The 19,051-nt window shown below is 57.8% G+C and overlaps 4 protein-coding genes across 4 annotated transcripts; all 4 read right to left on the bottom strand.

The window, feature by feature from the left end:
- Nucleotides 1-1,922: 1,922 nt before the first annotated feature.
- LPMP_354410 (hypothetical protein) lies at nt 1,923-5,627 on the bottom strand (the record flags this gene model as incomplete). Its single annotated transcript, XM_010705072.1, has 1 exon — nt 1,923-5,627. One exon carries the CDS (start codon nt 5,625-5,627, stop codon nt 1,923-1,925), a length of 3,705 nt encoding a protein of 1,234 aa, XP_010703374.1.
- Nucleotides 5,628-6,933: 1,306 nt separating this feature from the next.
- Nucleotides 6,934-9,405, bottom strand: LPMP_354400 (hypothetical protein; the record flags this gene model as incomplete). Its single annotated transcript, XM_010705071.1, has 1 exon — nt 6,934-9,405. The coding sequence occupies one exon, from the start codon at nt 9,403-9,405 to the stop codon at nt 6,934-6,936; it is 2,472 nt and encodes an 823-aa protein (XP_010703373.1).
- Nucleotides 9,406-11,022: 1,617 nt separating this feature from the next.
- On the bottom strand, nt 11,023-16,095 carry LPMP_354390 (hypothetical protein; the record flags this gene model as incomplete). The annotated part of the gene is made up of 1 exon (XM_010705070.1): nt 11,023-16,095. The coding sequence occupies one exon, from the start codon at nt 16,093-16,095 to the stop codon at nt 11,023-11,025; it is 5,073 nt and encodes a 1,690-aa protein (XP_010703372.1).
- Nucleotides 16,096-17,489: 1,394 nt separating this feature from the next.
- LPMP_354380 (hypothetical protein) lies at nt 17,490-18,788 on the bottom strand (the record flags this gene model as incomplete). The annotated part of the gene is made up of 1 exon (XM_010705069.1): nt 17,490-18,788. One exon carries the CDS (start codon nt 18,786-18,788, stop codon nt 17,490-17,492), a length of 1,299 nt encoding a protein of 432 aa, XP_010703371.1.
- Nucleotides 18,789-19,051: the final 263 nt, after the last annotated feature.

Raw genomic sequence — 19,051 nt, 5'->3', positions numbered from 1 at the left:
AAGGAAGAGGGGGTGGGGTGGGGGGGTGCGCCACAACAACATAAAAAAGGAGCGTCACGCACGAGGTGAAGAGGACAAAGAGGTAAACACGCAGTGCAAAATGCCACACCGGCACACACACACACACACAGGCACAAGCACACGGGCAGAAGCAGAGAGAGGCAAGATATCTGTGATACGAAGGTATTTCCCACCCCCTGCACCCCAACATAGACACAAAACACAAACAAAGGCCCACAAGACAGCGTCACTCAACAAACCATATCAGTAGAGACCAAGTCCGGTGGCGACCACGCCTCCTCTCTTTCCACGTCGTCCCAAACGCTGCCCTCACCGCCTGAGCATCGCCTGGCTGGGCTCACTAGACGCTCGGAAACATGAACGAGAGGGAAACTGGGTGCCGGTGTTCCCCGGGCTTTTGTTCAGAGTGCCGCCTATGTGTCCTCTGTAGAGCAGCTCCCCGCGAAATTGACCAGGACGGACTCGGCACTGAGGTGAGCTGCGGAGTTGTACCGGCACCGTCTCAGACCCGACATTAAGGCAGCGGCAGCCACCCTTGTGCACAGACACTTCCAAACCCCATCTGTTCGCCGGTCGCTTCAGCGACGCTAGCAAGTTCACAATCGGCGGTGGCACGCAGCAAATAATAGCGCACCCCAAAAGATAGCTCACACACTGGCTTGAGCAGGGTGGAAAACCCAGTGAAGCGAAGTGAGGCGAGGCGGAGGGTGAGAAGAGAGGGGAACATAAACGGGGGAAGGTGAGCTTCACGGTCGAGAAGCAGCGAAAGACGTGGGAACACCACAAGGAGGGAGAACAGTACGCCAATTGGGCGAAAATACGAAGAAGCGAGGAGGGGGTGGCTTGCTTACCAAAGCGTAAATGCACACGTGCAAGCTACGCACAGACAAGCACCCAGTGTATGGATTTGGGCCCGCGTTTGAGCCGTGGGTGGTGAGAACAACGAGCAGTGCGACGAAGAGACAGCATAGCAAACGTCGCAGTGCGCAGCGGTGACAAAGGGAGGAACACCACAAAGGGCAATGTGCGCGCGGTTCAAAGAGGCGCAGAACGTGAGCGCGTAATCGGAGGCCTGCAGGCGTGTGGAGCAGGGAGGTGGAACATGTGGAAAGCGCAGATGACAAAATGGAGGGCATTCTAAGGAGTACAAGAGTTACGCACATAGAGCGGAGAACGACATTTCAGCAGAGTGCCCAGCTGTCAGCTGAGCGGGGACCACAAAGAGGCACCATCCAGGAACATGCCAGCCTGCACGCATGTACGCACTCCTTCTTATACCTGTCGTACTGCTCGCCGGGTGTTTGTCCCATATTGTTCAACGCGCTAACTCAGCCGAGTCCTGCGTTGGTGTGAGGAAGGCAACGCTGGTCCTTTTCAAAAGGTCATGTTGTTCTTGTACTGCTGCTGTTGGCTAATTGGGGCTACAAAGAGGGTGTCAGTGCCCCTCTCTGTGAGTGTCCGCACACACACAAAAAAAAAAAGAGAGAGAGGGCGCGCAGAAGACAGCGGAAGAGCGAGCTGGAGATTGATTCATGTGGACTGTGAGGGTAAGCAAAACAAAGGTGAAAGGGAGGGGGTGGAGAGATACAGTGAGAGAAGCACCTCGAGGCTCTCACCCTCTACTGCATCAACCCCGTACAGGCAACAAGCTTGAACGGCACATAGAAAAGAGAGAGCCAGTGACAAAGAGCGCCCTACATGCGGATCAATGAAGAAAAACAAGAAGAGAAGGCAGGATACGAATAATAGAAAAGCCCCTCAGACGTCTGTTCACTCGTGCTCGCCAACCTCTAGTAGCGCTGGTACAGTGGCCGGGAGGTGGCTGTCGCTGCAGTGGCACTGTCGGGAGGGTTTGCCCTCACCCCAAGAGCAACAGTACTTGTGGGTTGCGGAGGTGTGTTCTAACGCGAGAGCCCTACACCAGCACCAGCTGCTGCAGCGCCAGCTGCAGCACCCGCCACGCTTTCAGAGATGGAAGTGGTCATCACCTTCGGCACCGGCGGAGGTCCCCCGTCCCCGCCATCTTCATCCTTTGAGCGGGCCATGAGCAGGCTGGCGAGACTGCGCAGCGTGGTGCGCAGTTTTGGGGGGAGCTGTCGGTTCTTCGAGTGCACCACTGTGATGTCGCACACACAGGAGAACACCTCGGAATCGTGCCGCCTCCGCAGCTTATCGAGATCGATGAGAGACTCGAACTCGGCAATGTCAAAGTGGCGGTGTCCTTCTCGAAAATTATTGAAGATGACAAGCAGCGGTGCGTCATGGTAGTATTTGGTGACCTCCTTCAAGTACTGCTGCGCCTCGCTCAGCGCTTGCACGTTGAGGATGTCGAGAACGAACACGAGAAAATGAACGGTTTCGATGCGGAGTGCATAGTACCGCCAGTTATTGCGGAAGCTCTCACGGCCGCCAAGCTCATTCAGCGCCCACACCCATTCGTCAAAAGCGACAACTTGCTGAGAGAGTCCCACCGTCGCCACTGTCGGACTTGCAATACCGCGCATGGAGTTGATAATAAGTGACTTGCCAGTGTTCTCAAGGCCGAAGACAAATCCGACACGCAACGCTAGACGAGCAAGGCGGGCCTCGCGAGGCAGTAACTCCATCAGCGCTACCTCTGTGACAGAAGCGAAGTCGAAGGCATCGGACGCTGAGGAGGGAAGACGAATGTGCAGGCCACTGCGGTCGGACATCGGCCCTTCTGTCACCGCTGATGGGCTTTCCCTGGAACGGGAAGGGGCGGTGGTACTGACTCGATTGCCGTTGCTCTGGAACCGCCGCCGCGACAAGGAGCGCCTGCTGCCACGCCTTACCATCTCCGCTTCGATCGGGGTGCTACTGCTCACGACGCTAAAGTTGACCGCGTTCGGGACCCGGGTGTTGGGGCTGTACTCATAGATATTACTCCCCGTTAGCCGGCCGCCGCTGTCAGTCGCGTAAATATCGATTGCCTCTTCCGCCGCTTCCACCGGCTGGTGCAACTCGCTGCGGCGTTTGTTTTCCTCTTCCACCAGCGGCGACAATGGCTCTATCCCCAGTTTCGAAATCTCGCGCAGCGCGACATCGATGTATTGTTCGTTTGTTTTGTATTCGCAGAAGTCGCGCAGAAGCTGGCGAGCCTGCTCGAACGTCAGCAGCGACGTGGTCTCGTCGTCCACCGCACGCACATACATTTGGCGCAGGCGCTGAAGGTTGATGATGAGGACGCGCGCCACATCGTGCTTTCTGGGTCGCTTGCCATCGCCAAAGGAGGAGACGAAGGCGTGGATGGCGCGCATAATGTCGTCGCAGCCGATCTTCAGATCCACCGGTGCTTGGCACTGCGAGTCGTAGATGGCGTTCACGACTCGCTGCATCGTCAGCAGTCCAATCTCAGCGCTACGCTCGTAGGCCACAGCTTCGCCAAAGTCGGTGTCCTGCAGCATCCCAACCGACGTGCCATCCGTGTCGCTGTCAAATTCGTCCTCCACAAGTTGGATTCGCGAGTCTGGAATCGCGTGCTTAGGGTTGGAGAAGTAGTTTTCGCACCATGCCCCAAGCTTTGCCTCGGCCGCATACAGGACAACACTGTGCGAGCCTGTCCCCAGAAGCGAGGCTCGCGTCGTTTTGGGGTTGCCGCCCCGGTGGACGTGACCAAGAACCGTCATCAAGCTCGGCATTGACTCCTCCTTGGTACAGTAGAGCGTGTCGGTAAGTACGCCAGCCTGCAACTTTGGCTCAACAACGCTCGCGTCGCTCCTGACCGTATACGGCAAGAAGTTGACTACGACGGTCCCAACGCAGCTGCAGAAGGCGTTGTACAGGTAATTGTGATCCTCCACATGCCCAGGCACATCGGTGTGTGCATTGCGCAGAACCTGTACAACGTGCTGTAGCCTAGATAGACAAACATCCTTCACGTGCCGCAAAAGGTGCGGCAATTCCTCTATACTAATCGGAGTCTTCAGGGCTGCGGCAGCGCGAAAGAGGGGATCCCACATGACTACCACCCTCACCTGCTTGTAAAAGATACCATTAAGTTCTATCCGCAGCAGACTGAGCTGCTGCTGCAGAAAGGCGTTGTAGCCCACCTCGTAGAGCTCGTCACTTAGCACATCGCCCGTCACGCGGTGCTTGAGAGGCAAGACACGACGGCACTTGGTCACCAGCAGGAACGCGGGCTGGCAGTGCTGCTCGTACTCGGAGGCGTGCAATGTGACGATCGGTGGTGGTACAGTAGCCTTCTCGACAACGCGTTTATCCAGCTGAATGCACAGTCCTGCCACATTCTCACGGATAAGCCGAATAGCAAGCGCGGCGTCGGAACCGACACCCGCAGCGCTGTTTGTCACAACAGCGAACGAGGCTTGGTTGCTCTGAAAGCCACCGCCCCCATTACCATTTGCCGCTGCACCGCTCAAGCCTCCAGTCACAGTCGCGGCGGAAGTGCCGTTATTGCCGAAAAAAAAAGCGCTGTCCGGCTGCACGGTTACGCCCGTAGTCGTGACCGGACGCCATACACTAAACGGCGATAAACCACCACCATCCCGCGTTGAAACGGCAGCGGTGCCCCCCATGAAGCTCTTCGTGGTCGCCTGCGCATTCGTGTCAGCAATCAGCCGCTCTATACGCACCACAGCATCCCTGACGCTCCGCAGCGCTCGTTTGAAGAACGTCACTGTCACAAACCTCTGCAGAAAGGCCTCTACCTTGGCGCTGTCGCTCAGATGCTGGCCCCACTGAAACGTGATCCAGCTGCGCCGCGCTGCCGGCAGCCCGAGGTAGTCCTGGATGTCAGCGCACGCACGCGCACAGTTCGGCTCACTCTCTATCCAGCCCTCAATAAGAGGATTTCGGAAGACGTTTGATTGCACCAGCCGAAACACCTCCTCTGGCTGTGTCACTGAAAAACTCACCCGTTCTGACTTCACACGGAGAAGACACACGTTCATGGTCATGGTGCGCCCTTCCGGATTATACTTAGTTTCCTTGGGCTGTTGCGGTGATTGCTCTTCAGTGATAGCGTGCACGTAGAGGATGTAGCTGCGTGGCATGTCCACTTCTACCTCGCGGAAGGAGCGTGCAATCGACGTGACACTCGCCAAGGCAATGTCGACAGCCTCGGCAACGTACTGCAGCAAGTCCTCCGGCACCTCAGCGAGCAGGCGCCCGCTGTCAATCGAGATGTTCACCCCGAGCGCCTCCGACACGGTCTTGGCACGCCGCAACACCATGCCTAGCACGTTCTTGTGTTTGTTGATGGCAGAGTAGACGTCCATTATATGCGTAATCGCCTTGGACCAGGACTCGCGTTCCTCAAAACTGCTCATGCGGAACTTGATGTCGCGTGGACCGCGTGTCTGTACCATCATCACGAAAAAGCGGTTCTGCTTGTCATCGGCGTAGATAACGTTACGGATGTCCGCTGCACGAAAGACCTGTATGGGAACGTGCTCCTGGTCATTTTTGTACACCTCTAGCCGTCCATTACGCTCATCTACAACCCAGAAGCGTTTCTTGTAGCCTTTGAGACTATGCAAGCCACGACGTTCCATCAGGCATCGCAGCTGACCCATGTGCGGCGTAGGGCCCTGCTGCGATATGAGCTCACTCACCGTCCGCTCCATGCGTTCACAGGTATGGATGAACGGGAGAGTCAGGGGAGAAGGCAGATGCAGTCACTCCAGAAGAGCTTCTTAAAGGAGAAGACGTGGTGTTGATGCACAGCAGCGCGGTTACTATGGGGGGTGATGAGTTTCAAGAAAAGAGAGAGAGGGAGGGGGGAGGGTAGGTGGTCGAATGGTACAGAGATGTGGTAGGCAACAAAACGAAAAAGAGAGCACAGCAGGGTAACATTCACACATATACAGAGAGAGAGAGAGAGGGAGAGAGAGGAAGGGAGGTGGGAAGGCGAGATGAAACACAGCAGAGACGTCAAAACAGAAAAAGAGGAAGCGGTCAGAAGTGGCGGAGGGTCGTATTTTGCCACCAATGACGAAGAAACGATCGGCAGGGGAAGAGGTTTATCAGTGCGTATCCGTATGGCTGCGCGTGCAAAGAGACATACGCTCGGAGAATAGGAAAGAAATAAATAGAAGTGACAACCCCCCCCAAAATATACGCACATAGTCTCTTCAATGACTGCACAAACGAGTAGGAAAGCACCGCACAACACGAGGTATCCTCCAGCACCTCCGTCTCGTTCCCGGCCACGCACACGCTGCGTATTTTACAAACGAAGAGGGGGAACGAGCAAAAGGAAAAAATAGACTGGCGCACGCCGAGAGTTTCGTGAGAAAGAAGGGGGCGAGGGAAGCAAACGTACCCACACACACACAATGAGAGAGAAGGGAAGAAAGAGGAAAGCAGGGAAAGTTGAAGTGGTAGCCGCAACTACGCGCACACACGCGCGTCCACAACTATTTGCTCTAATCCGCAGAAGACGGTGGTCGTAATGTAGACTCGTTCACTTCAATGAAAGAAGCAGCTGTCCCCCCCCCCTCACCGCCACCATATGACGGGAGGCTGATGTGGAACAAGCCAACACAAGAGCCAGTGAAGATGAGGAGTGATTTCACATGGTCAGACACCGACAGGCATCGATGACTCGCGGGAACAGACATTGTGGTTGCTCATCAACACATCACTGACAACAGCACGATGATGGCATGACATGCTTTTTTTTTTATTCGTCTTTTCGGTAGGTCTATTAAGAGACACATCGCCTACTCACAAGCGCGCGCAAGGGCGATGCGACTACACCATGACGCTGACCTACTTGCTGCCAATCAAGTCACCCAACCACCACCAACGCATGTACACGCACACAAGTGCCTATTCTTAGCAGCCGCGTCTGCGACAACTGGGAGCAAATGGTGGCATCATTAATCTTGCAATAGTCCCCCGCGGCCTTTCTCGCGTTGGCGCTCTGGGCTACGACCGCGTCTTGAAGAGTCGCGTGCGGCGCTTCAAGGGTTTCTCCATCGCGGCTGCAACAGCCTCCAGTGACCCACCGTGGGTGAGCTCAAACTTGCTCCACTCCTCGAGGAGTGGCGACAGCAGCAGCTCGCCCCACTCGCGCGCCCTCTGTACGGCGTCAAACTGTGTGGTCTGCTCTGTCCAGCCAAGAGATCGGCGAATAGCGTGACGCTCTGTCTCAACCATTGACTTGAGGATCGCACGAAGGGCAGCTAGGGCACTCTCTGGGGTGCCCTGACGTGCTTTCACAGCGCCCATTCGTTCCATATATCCTGCAACCGCCTCCACTGCTTCCGACCAACGCGCGGTGGCAGGTGTGATGGACGAGGGCAACGTCTTTGGTGCGGCACCAGCGAGCACACCGGAACCGCTGCCTTCACCTGCCTCGAAGTACCGCGAAAACCACGCCACCGCCTCGTGTCGGTACGCATTCCAGACGTCCTGCAGGAGGGCCGCGTACAAGCGCAAAAGCTCCTCTTGCAGTGTCGTCAACTCCGCCCGAGCAGTCTCTGCGTCCACAGCGCTCCCCTTGCGCCGCGACACCTGTCGCTGCAGGGCACGCGCGCGCCGCGTGTGAAGATGAATTCGGTGTGCCCAGGCAGCGTCGACATGGCCGAGAAGGTCGTAGCGGTGCGCAAAAGACGTAACCCGTTCAGCCTCACCGTTGAAGGTATGGATGCAGGCACCATACAGTGCGTCTGCGCGCGGGATCTCCTGCTGCTGTTCCTCCAACTTCGCGTAGCGGAGCCACCATTGCACGTCAAATGGGAAGGCCTGAATGGCGTTCTGATAGTCTGTACGCAACTCCGCCACGTACGGTGCACACGCCTCCTCCACCTCCCTCATCGACGACTGCGTGGTCGAGTGCGCTGTGACGTGCATTCCCTCGATTACGGCGGTCCGCTGACGCTCTTCGAACTGAATTGCCTCCTCGAAGAGGCGCGGATCTTTTGTTACTTCTGATCCGGCGCGGAGAAGCCGGCGCGCCTGCGTGGCGCCGCCGTGGCGCTCCTCTATTGCGGCCGCCTCCACCCACAGCCGCGGGCACAGAGCCGCGTCAAAGGGGAAGCTCTTGATCTCCTCCGCAAGGGTGCGCCTTGCCTCATCCAGCTCTCCCTCAGCCTCACAGGCACGCGCGTACTCCATGACCAAAACAGCACGTTGCTGGGCACTATACGGGTCCCGAGCAGGCATTTGGAGTGCCCGCGCCAGCACCTGCCGAGACGGAGAAGCTGCAGCAGCCGGCGAGTGGAGAAGGGCTGTCGACGTTGCTGCAGCGCTGCTTCTCACCGCTGACAGCGCGTTGCTGGGCGGGCCGCTTGCGCTCAGTTGCCTCTCACGCTCCTGGTCTCGATAGAGGGAGTACAACGTCAGATAGGCGTCAAAGTCACTCGTGTTTTTTCGGAGGCGCTCTTCGTACAGCTGAATAGTGCGTAGTCGCGCCACCTGCTCAGAGAGCGCACCGTCTCCGTGCAGGCGCTCAAAGCGGCTGTAGGACGACAACACCTTCTCTAATAGCAGGGGGTGATCGGCCACGTGTTCGAGGGTGCTGTGGAAGACATTGCGCGCCTGCACGACGTTGCCGGCGGCCACGTGCGCCTCTGCCAGCGCAAGCGGCACGGGGCACACCTCTGACCCCCAAAGGTCCTCATCGGGAAGTGCCTGCATTGCTGTCTCAAGTACCTTGACGGCACGCTCGTAATCCCCGAAGACTTGTTGTTCGGTGGCGCCGTACAGCAACCAGCTCGCTGGCGTGTTAAAACGTTCAACGCAGCGGCGAAGGTGGTCGCGGCAGCCTGCCTGACGCCGCTGTTGGGCCTCATAAAGGGCAGCCAGCTGGTATGCGCACGACGGCACCGCGTCCCCGGAAAGCCATCGATGAAAAACGTCTCGCACCCGCTGATCGTGACCCACTGCCTGCTCCATGGCCAGGTACTTAACCCACAAGTCTACACTCGACGGCAGCGCCGTCACACCACGACTCCACACCTGACGAGCATGTTCTATGAACCCGCTCGATTCCTCCAGTTCTGCGTAGTCGCGCCACAGGCTTGGATTCTCGCCGTGCACGGAAACTGCGCGCTCCATGACAGCCCGCATGCGGTCAAAATCGCACTGCTGCGCTTCCCAACGTGCGTAGCGAATCCAGTTGCCGATCGCCTTAAAGCCACGCCGCACACTCTCCTCGAGCTCTGCGCGCCGCTTCTGGCGATACAAGGCAAGCTCCTCACGGCTGTGGATCATCACACGGGCTGCGGCGCCAGACTGGTTCGGGGAGTGGAACTTTTGCATCGCTACAGCGTCCCGGAAGAGCTTCCGAATGCTCACCTGCTCCTCCGCCTGACGGCCGTCTCGGTACACGTCACGGCGGCGCATGGCGGCCGCCGCTGGGCCAAGATGACGATTATCCTGGCGAGAGCGCTTCATGATGGCATCCACCCAGCTACGCTAGAAAGAGTATAAAGGAGAAATATATGAGATAGGCGTAGGAAACACCACTGCGAAAGGAGACGTCCGCGTACTCTACGTGCTACTCAGGGGAGAAGAGAACAACGAAAGCGGAAGGTGAGCGCTAGCAGCAAACACGCACAGCAATGCACACGTATGAAAGAGGTACTGAGCTCAAAGCTCAACGTGGGTAAATTTAATTAGATCGCCTCTGAGACCTAGGCATCTGCAACGACAGTGGACACCGGCTGCGTAGTCTCTTTGCGTGGGTGTAAAGAAGACGCAATAAGGCGGCCAGTGCAGCTCACACCAAGTCGCGAGTCTCCTATTCGTTTGTTGTTCGTCTCCAAGAAGCAAGCGGCAAAGCGCACGTACACTTATGTGTGTAGGTAAGGATTTGGTCTCCACGTTGTGGTCACGTGCCCATTGACAAACCTTTTCTGTTCTCAGAGGATTCGAAGATTTGCTTCTCTCTCCGCTCCACTTCAGGAGAGGGGAAAGGAGGACTCACTATAGAAGCCCAGTGAAGCTCACCGGAAATGATAGACAGATGGCTTGCTTGCGTATGTGGGTGTGGGTGGGTGCGCGGTGGAGATGAAAAGAATGTATGTTGCACGTCACGCAATGCACACGTACGTGCACGTGAAGGAACCGTCATTGCATCAAGAGAAGGAGGGGAACGAAAAACAAGACAAGAGGTGGTGAGAACGCGGATGTGTGAGTATGGGTCTGTGTGCACCAGCGTCACAGTAATTAGAATAACAGCGCACAAGGAGGCATCGGCCCGTGAAGCTTCGCTATAACGATGATTTGTGAGAGCGAGGGAGGCACACCAAAGTCTGTGAGAGGTGAAGTGGCCCCGTGGGGGGGGGAGCCTCGTCGCGTAGTACGCAGGCGTTGATGCCACGACATGATGCAGCGAAGTCAGATGATTTGTGGCGGTCACACATGGGGGCACTGGGCAGGCCAGCGTGGCACACGCTACTGACAAGCACGTTTCTGCACACTTTGGGACGGCGGGAAACTACGTCCATTTTATGAGTGGTCGCCCTCCGGACGTTACACCGAAACCATCAAACACACGAAAGGAAAACGAAAAAGGCCAACCCACAACGACATGTACGTGAAGCACACGTCCACGACGACTCCAAACGTGTCCTTCAAGTCGCAAACAGCCACGGACACACTGACAAACTCTATACGAATTATGAAAACACACAAACAAAGGATGCGAAAAGAGTCAATCGATAAGGTGGCCTGGGACAACAAGGCGGTTAGACTCTGAGATAGTGGGGCAGAAAAGGTGTGTCGCTCATTCCTCAGCCCGCACAGCCCTGCCCCCCAGGCCTGATTCACACACTCGACAGAGATGCACATCTGCATACTACTCATGTTATCCCAGTGGCAAGGCAACGCATAATTAACAAACACGAGTCTGAGAGAGTCTCACTGCCAGAGAGGAGGAGGGCAAAGTAGATCTCCGTTCTCTTCCTGTTCACCGCTACAAGGCACATCTGTGCACAAGTGGCGGTCGCAAATGCCATCTCCCTTTTCTTGTTTGTTTCGCTTGGCGCTCAGCGTTCACCTGTCGGCCCGTCAGCTACAAGGTCGCCCCATCAGGTCTTGGAATTGACGCACCGTCGTCTCGCCTTGCGCTACAAGGTTGAGAGAGACGCAATAGGCTGGCATTCTCAGCAGCTCGCTCGCGCACACCGCCATCGGATCAAGCGCTCCAGCTGTGAAAGCAGAAAACGTCCTGCGCGCGATCGACGAAGCATCCAGCACTATTCGCTCCCCGGAGGCCTCAGGCTGCATCTGCGCCGCCTCCTCCTCCTCCGCCACGACTTCGCCGGCGCCGATCCCTGCGCCAACAGAACGCTGGAACAGAGGAACAGTAGTGCGGCGCAGCTGACGCTCAGAGGCCATGTCAATGCCAATTCGAGCTGCTGCACACCAGGCACGCCACACATTGCACCGCATGGACTCTAGCGAAATCGTGCCTCGCTTCCCGGCGAGGTGACCGGCAGCAGTGGTCCCAGCCTCTCGCTGTGAGGAAGACAACAACAGCTTATCTGCATCCTCCTCGTTGTCTCCGTCTTCCTCGCCGCGTTGCGGTTCCCGTTCCGCTGCCTCCACCTGCTTGCGCAACATTAGCGCGACGTGGAACAGCGTTGTCATGGCCGTGTAGGCATCAGCCGCTCGGTGGGCCGCAAGCAGCGCTGTCGGCACTTGCAAGTAGGCGCACATCAGCGCTTCAGTGACAGTGCGCACGTACGCGTAAAATTGGTTCTCCAGATTGGAGAGCTCCCCGCAGTAGCCGATGAGCTCCGTCCACGCCGCATTCCGGTCAGCATGCGCGGCCTCCTCCTCCTCCTCCTCCTCGGCTTCTTCGCTGCCGTGCCTTCGCGGCGCGTGCAGCAGGTCCACCGCCCACTCGACCAGCACCGTGCAGGGGTCGTACACAGCAGACAGGCAGGCAAAGCGAAAGGCTTGTGGCCAAAGGCGCGCTTGCATGAGCGCCGCCACGAGTTTCTCCACGCCAGCCTGGTAGGCGTCCGCCGGCGCACCCTCAACCCACAGGTCGGTGCAGTCCAGCAGGCAGCCACGACGCCACAACTGGCGCTCACAGTGGGCTTGGTACAAGCGGCGGCGTAACCAGGGAATGTCGGTGCGTGTCAGCCAGCGAGGTCCGCGCGCCGGCGCATCGAGAGCAGCTGCATTGAGGTCGAAAGGAATCAGGGATGCCGAGGTTGACGGCTGCCATGAGTACCCTAGCGACAACGGCGAGCCCATCATCAGCGCCGGGTCATGAGGGACTCCATGGAATGCAACTTGACTGGTCCGAGCTTGCTCACCAGCTGCCGTCTCCGCCATAGGCGCAGAAGGTGCAATCATTTCTGCCGCGTGCAGTGCCAGTCCGGCCAGTTCGCTTACCGAGATCCCGGCCGACGCGCTGCGGCGCCGTGGCGAGCAGCGGATGAGCGTGGCCAAGCTCGACATGAGTCTTGCGCACTCGGCGTAGGCGTGGCGGTTCATCAAATAGCGATGTAAACCCATAATGGCGCGGTACCGCAGTGCCTCCGTCGCCTCCGTGGCGCTCTTGGTCGGCAGACGCGCAATGTAGTTGTACCACCGCAGAATCAGCGCCTCCTCCAGCTGGGCTGCACCAAGGGTCGTGGCGCGCAGCAGCGCATTCATGTTCGCCTGCGACGCGCAAGCAACTTCGACGATGTGGCCGAGAATCACCTGCACCAGCTCTGAGTACGATGGCAGGCACTTGTGGCGTGTCATGAAGTCGAGCGCTGTCTGCACATCGTGGAAGCAGCACGCAATATCACCCTCCGACACCCTCGCAAGAGCGCTCGCCAGTAGCACATCCACCTGCAACTCCTCCAGCGCGCGGCGCAGCTGCGGAAAAGGGACCAGCGTCGGCGCGGACGCGGTAGCCAAGGCGCACTTCTGCATCCGCTCCATCACCTCGATGCACGTTGCGAGCGTAGTGTACAGGTACCGGTGAGTGATGGAGTGGCTCAAAGATGGGTGCAGCGAGCCGACCATTGTGGTGCGACGCAGCACGCCGATGGCGTAGAGTTTCGGCCCTAGTGTTGGGTCGGCTGCAAGAAACGCGGCTACCTCATCAAGGGAGAGCTGGAGAAACGCAGAGCCGGAGCCGGAGACGTCCGTGAGCAGCAATCCCTCCAGCAAAAGCGCTGCCGTGACATCGCCGGGTGCCTCTCTAGCCAGTGCTTGGCACACCTGCTCGCAAAGCACCAGCGTACGCTCAGACTGTGTAGAAGCCGCTGCTGTGCTCAGCAGGGACAACACCTGGTAGTGCTGCAGAAGAGCGAAGCGGTGCACAAGCTGCTTCACCCAGACCCCGCAAGCGCGCGCCGTCGAGGGCGTGCCGCAGTGGAGCAGACGGTTTGCCACCTGCACCATGGACAGCGTACTTATCTCCCAACCAGTGGCCACACAGTCGCCGCTGTCGCTAGCCGTCGTATTGCCCAGGGTTGGCAACAATGCCGCCACAATGGCCTTGTAAGATGGCTGGCGCAAGCTGTCGTCCACAAGGGCAAGCTGGACAAGATCAGCACCGGCGACAGGCACAGCGTGGTACGCCGCTACCAGCACCTCCAGGGCTGTGATGAGCCAGTGCGACGCCCAACCCGCAGTGTTCAATGCGGCGTCGTCCTCGGCAGCTGAGGAGAATGCGTATGAAAGAGAGTGGGTGCTCTGCCAGCCCAGATATGTGGTGGTGAGAAAAACGATTCGAGACAGCAGCTCACCAAGAGTAGCGTGCGTTGTGTAGAGGCGGCTGAAGTAGTAAAGCGCGTGTGCTGTTTCGCTAGCCGCTGCCGTCGAAGGCGGCGACAACGCAATACGGATGGCTGCACGCACAAAGGCTTTCATTGTAGTCCCGTTGCAATGTAGCGCCGCTGTGTACCCGCTAAGGTGCGCCTCGCTTAGAAATCGAGGTAGCGAGACAAGCTGCGTGACGGGGACAGTGGCAAGCAGGACATCCTGCAGCACATCCGACATGAGCCGCGATCCATGTGGGCACGCTTGTACAACGTTGACACCCTCCCAGTAGAGCGCAAACCCATCCATGTTGTGGGTAGCAGACGGCGCAGCAGTGCCTGGCAGGAGCGGCGGTGTCTCCGACAGCGGTACATAGTGCACGCGATGCAACAGCAGTGGTGCGCCGTCAATGTACGCGGATATGATGTCATTGCCATCCGTGTCGTGTGCCGTAGCGTAGACATCCTCTTCATCCACACCGACCACCACTCCTTCGTTCGCCATCCGCATCGCATCCGGAAAAGCCTCTTCAAGCGTGTACAGACGGCACGTCTGCGGGCCGCGCTCCACCATCAGCACCGCATTATCCTGCGCGACGACGCCCTGCATGCGTGCACCCTGGCAGAGATATCCATGCATGCGACCCATGCGCAGTAGGTCACCCAGCCCGGGGCTATCCGCAGCCTCCATCACTTGCACCACCGTTGTCACTCCGTCCTCGTAAGCCTGCTCGCCACGCACCGTCAGTGCGCCGAGGGAGCGCGTGCACAGCAGGTGCCCATCCTCCTCTGTGCCGACATCGCTCACGAGGATCATTTTCCGCCCGTCTGCCGTCACAGCGCACGCGAGTGGAAAGCTAGATTGCGTTGGCGGCGCCACGCTCAGCGTGCAGTGCTGTGCCAGAACTTCGCCGGTATCACTTGCTTGCTCGAGTCCGATGATTCTCGAGGACAACGGCGCCAAGGGCGGGAGTGTGCTCCAGAAGCACGCACGCCCCTCCCCGCTGCCAAAGCACGAGACGACATGCAACAGTTCCGTTGTTGGACTCCTTGTGGCCCACTGTGCGATAGGCCCTGGCGGTAGTGTGCACAGCTTACTCTTCCCTCTCGTCACTTTCCCACCATGACCTGAAACGCTGTCATCGATGGGTTGGAGCATCGCCTCTGGTAGTACCCCGATTGGGTAAGCCTTCGTCAGCTGCAGAGCGTTGTTGGTGGTGTCATACACCTCCACCTGGCCGTTCCACCGGGTCAGCACCACCAACCCGCTTTGCTGAACAGGCGTGACAGCAGCGTAAAGGCGTTTCCTCACGGTGGTAGGCAGCGCCACATCCAGCCCGCCAGCGGCGGGCCTGCCGCCGCCATCGGTAGTGTTCGCCCCTGTACGACCGCCGCTGCCCAAGAGTCGCCGAATCCACGTGGATCCACGAGGTAAAGTATTCGCCTCTTCTGTGTCAGGATCAGCTAAAGATGACGCGTTCGACGCCGCCGGGCTCGCCAGTCCTTGCAGGTCGGCAACAACACTGCGTGTATCGATCAGCTGCACCTCCTCGTTGGAGTCACAGAAAGATCGGAGCAGGTTGTACCGGTACTCGTCTCGAAACCCAGTCACAGCAGTGGTGCCATCCGTGAACAGCTCGGCGCGCCAGACACGACAGCCATCTGTGAGCACAACAATGGAGATGGTGCGCTGCGTTGCGTCGTCAGGTAACGCAGCAACGACGCAGGCAGCACTGCCGCTTCTAGCCAGTGTGCTCCGGAAGAAGGAGCACGGTATGCGTGAAAGCGGTGCGCATTGAACAATTTGCTCGTCTGGGAAGAGCAGGAGGTTGCTGTGGCCGGTAGTGTCCACCTCACGCTGCACTGTCACTTGCACGAAACCTGGGAACAATACCTCCTCTTCGGCCTCCCCGGAAACGCCGCGATGAACCCAAACCACGGCAACGCCATTATCGCCCATGTAATTCCGAGTCACACCGCATATTACGAGGCTGCTTGGGGAAGCGACAGGCAGCTCAACAGTTAAGAGGCGTGACTGACAGCTGCGAGTGGCTTTGCTGCTATGTGTATCGTTCACGACAAGCAGTTGTACCACACTCACATCAGCATCCAGCCACCAGAGCAGTGCGGCTCGAAGAGACGGCAAAGCCACTTCGCCACGGCAGTTAAACGCGCAGTTGTGCGCTGGCACGAGCCCACCACCGTCATGTAGACGTACTACACCGTCGTCTGGGGCCGAGACTCTGGTGTTACTGTTCGGCGGAAGATGCTTGGTTGCACTCGACTCATCGAAGGCCACCGCTTGCTGACGCGCACGTGCCCGAAATGCCGTACTGACATGTGACTCGTCGAAAAACAGCGTCCCGAGCATCCTGTGTGTGCTTGTTCGTGTCTGAGGTTTACACGCTATGCGGGGGGGGGGGGTATTGGAATCTATCGGCTGGTGGGCCGGTATATGGGTATATGCCAGTGGTATTCAGAGTAGGAGTCTTCAGCACATTGCAGCGGCTCCAACTGTGTCTGGTACGCCCCCCTTAGTTCGCCTCTTTGCTCTTTCCTTTTCTTCCTTTAAACCCTCTCACTGGTGTGCGCAGGTGCTCTGTGTGTGGAGCGAGTGGAAGGTGTTTGCAACGCGAGATAGGAAGCACATGAATAGAGTGGATGCAGAATAACCGAGGGAAAGGGAAAAGAGAAACACGAAAGATCAGAGAAGAGAAGTATGTGTAACGCTAAGGAGTGACCTAAACGTGATTGCCGCCCCACTCACCATAAGAGAGAAAAGACAGCCGACATAGGCGCAAGCGATGTGCGCCCAAACAAGATACACACGCCCCCACGCAGGTGCTCGCGGCAATGCATAGAGCCCCGCGCGCTGTGAGCACAGGCTCGCCCTGCCACATATAGCCCAACCCCATAACAACTCTCAGCAAGGCTATGATTAAAAACCCTCGTGTAGGGAGAGAAAAAGGAGGGGCCGCGATGAGCCAGAGGGGAAAGAGCAACGCGGTGAATTCCATCACGTCCTTTTGCGGTACAGCGCCATCCTGTGCGTCCTGTGCAGCACTGCACCGGCTCCCTTGATGTCCCTGTTTTTCTGGGCATTACATGATACAGAAAGAAAGACTCGCCAAGCGCAGAAACACGGTGAAAGGACTCCAAAGAAAGGCAATTGTACATCGTCGTAGCGAACATGTCCGTACTCACGGGGGTGGGCAGAAAAAGATCAAAGGGGAGAGAAAAGGAGACACTATACATGTATGCATCCAAACATGCGATAGGGGAACAGGACAGGTCATCAGCGTTCGAGGACACGCGCAGAACAACAAAAAAAATGACAATATAAAAAAGATGCTGCGGTAACGATGTGTGCTATGTGGCCGCACCCGTCACACTCCACGCCCCCTCTCTCACTATTTGCCGGAGAAAACGCGTAATGGGGGAAAGCACTCGCATCCGGGGGTCTCAGCATTTGTGTATGGCGCACACTCCAAGTCTACCCGAAACGTGTGGTGAGCGAAAGAGGAAAAACGAAACACCAGATCGAGCATCTAAGGAAAAGAAGAGCTACAACACATCCTCACTATGAAATCGACAGTATGGTGAAGATCGAGTTTGCACGACAGCAGTGTTACGGGAAGAGCGCCAGAGTGAGTGAGAGAGAGAGAGAGACGACAGCAGGTTTGCAGAGATCCCACTCCACTGAGAGGAGAAGAATGGGGTGCTGCTCGACAGGACGCAACACAAACGCAACCTCTCACGCGCTGGCTATATCTCGTCTCCTTTATGTCCTGCCGTGTAGGCGCCATCCTGCTGGCTCGGCAAAGCGCGGAGCTCCTGGGCCTGTCGTCGCTGCACCACGGTTCCGAAGGTGCCAGAGCCGGCGCTTTCCACCAGTACGGCTGTCCCGCTGTTATCCGTTTTTCTATTGCACGCGTGCTTCAGGAGAAGTGTGCCGGTCTTGTTGCGAACAATGTTCTGCTGCGACTCCATAGAGCGGCGAACGTTGATGTAGCGCTGCAAGAGTACATCGAGCTCCTGCTTGCGGTACCGTTCAAGGTACAGTCGGCGGCTCTCCATCTTTGTACGAAGCGCGTAGAGCTCTTGCTGGTGGCGATGACGCGAGGTGTACTCGCGACGCTCAAACAGACTCGTACGGGCAGCCTCAAAGCGCTCCATATCGGCTACCTCGAGCGCTTCGGCATGTACCTTCTGCGCCTGAGCCCCCACGTAGTCGCGCTGCTTGGCCAGTGTCTGCTGCTTCAGGCGAGACTCGAGCAGCGTGCGGCTGTACTTGATAAGACGTGGCTGGAAGTTTCGCATCTCTTCCTGAAAGCCAATTAGTTCCTCGTTTTGCCGCTCCAGCAGTGCGAGCTCCGCCTCCAGCTGCTCCTCCTCAAAGGCGTCGATGCGTGCATTCCAGGAGTGGTGGAACTCCCGGAACTCCTGCCGGTGCGCCTCCTCGAGCATTCTGCGCTCCTCCATCTGTTGTTCGGTAATACCGCGCACGTGCCGACTCTCCTCCTCCAGTCGCAGATTCTGCAGCACCTGCTGCACGAGGTACGCTTCGCGGTACATCGCACGCGCCTCGCACGACGCGCGGTACGACTGCAGAACCTCGATATGATCACCTATGTTCGCCTCCAAGCCCTCATCCCGTATCGCGATATGCTCCAGCGCCATGCGAGCCCGCCGCTCCACCGCGTCAAACTCCTCGTCACACGGACGATCCAGCGGCGCTGCCGGGATCGACGCATACGAGTTATGCATGCCACAAAGAGCGCCATCCGTCTTCCGGTTTTGGTCACCACGCGCGACAGCACCTGCGCCGTGCGGCAACACGTAGCTACTAGCAGTTAACGCAGATGTTGTGGCCTTGTTTTTGCCCGTGTGCAGCGGTTGTTGGAACCGCTGCTGCTGAGTGGCACCGCTGGACGCCATGGGTGGCCTCTGCCCAGAGCGCTTGTACGGCTCCAATACACTCATGAAGGCGGGTGTGGAGTCATGCGACGCAGCAAGTGACTGGGGGGGATCTGCCACTGCGGGTCTGGTGAATATGGAGTCCATCGTTGTGGAAGTTTCCCTGAAAAAGCAAAGGTGCGTGCTCTCCTCCAGATATCATCCGTTCTGCTTTACGTGGGCTGGTGTGTCTGTGTGTGATACGGAAGAAACCTGAGGCGTACATCCGTAAGACGCGCACCAGACGGTTCAGTTTGCAGGTTAAGGAGAGAGTTGGCCCAAGAGGAAATGGGGGGAAGGAATAAGGGGAAGGATAGAGAGTGGAGAAGGCAAATACCAGAGAAAAATGGGAAGCACCAAGAGAGTACGAG

Source organism: Leishmania panamensis (assembly GCF_000755165.1).
Source record: "Leishmania panamensis strain MHOM/PA/94/PSC-1 chromosome 35 sequence".
Classification (NCBI taxonomy): Eukaryota; Euglenozoa; class Kinetoplastea; order Trypanosomatida; family Trypanosomatidae; genus Leishmania; species Leishmania panamensis.
Note: the sequence above shows the minus strand (reverse complement) of the source record. Positions and strands in the feature narration are given on the sequence as shown.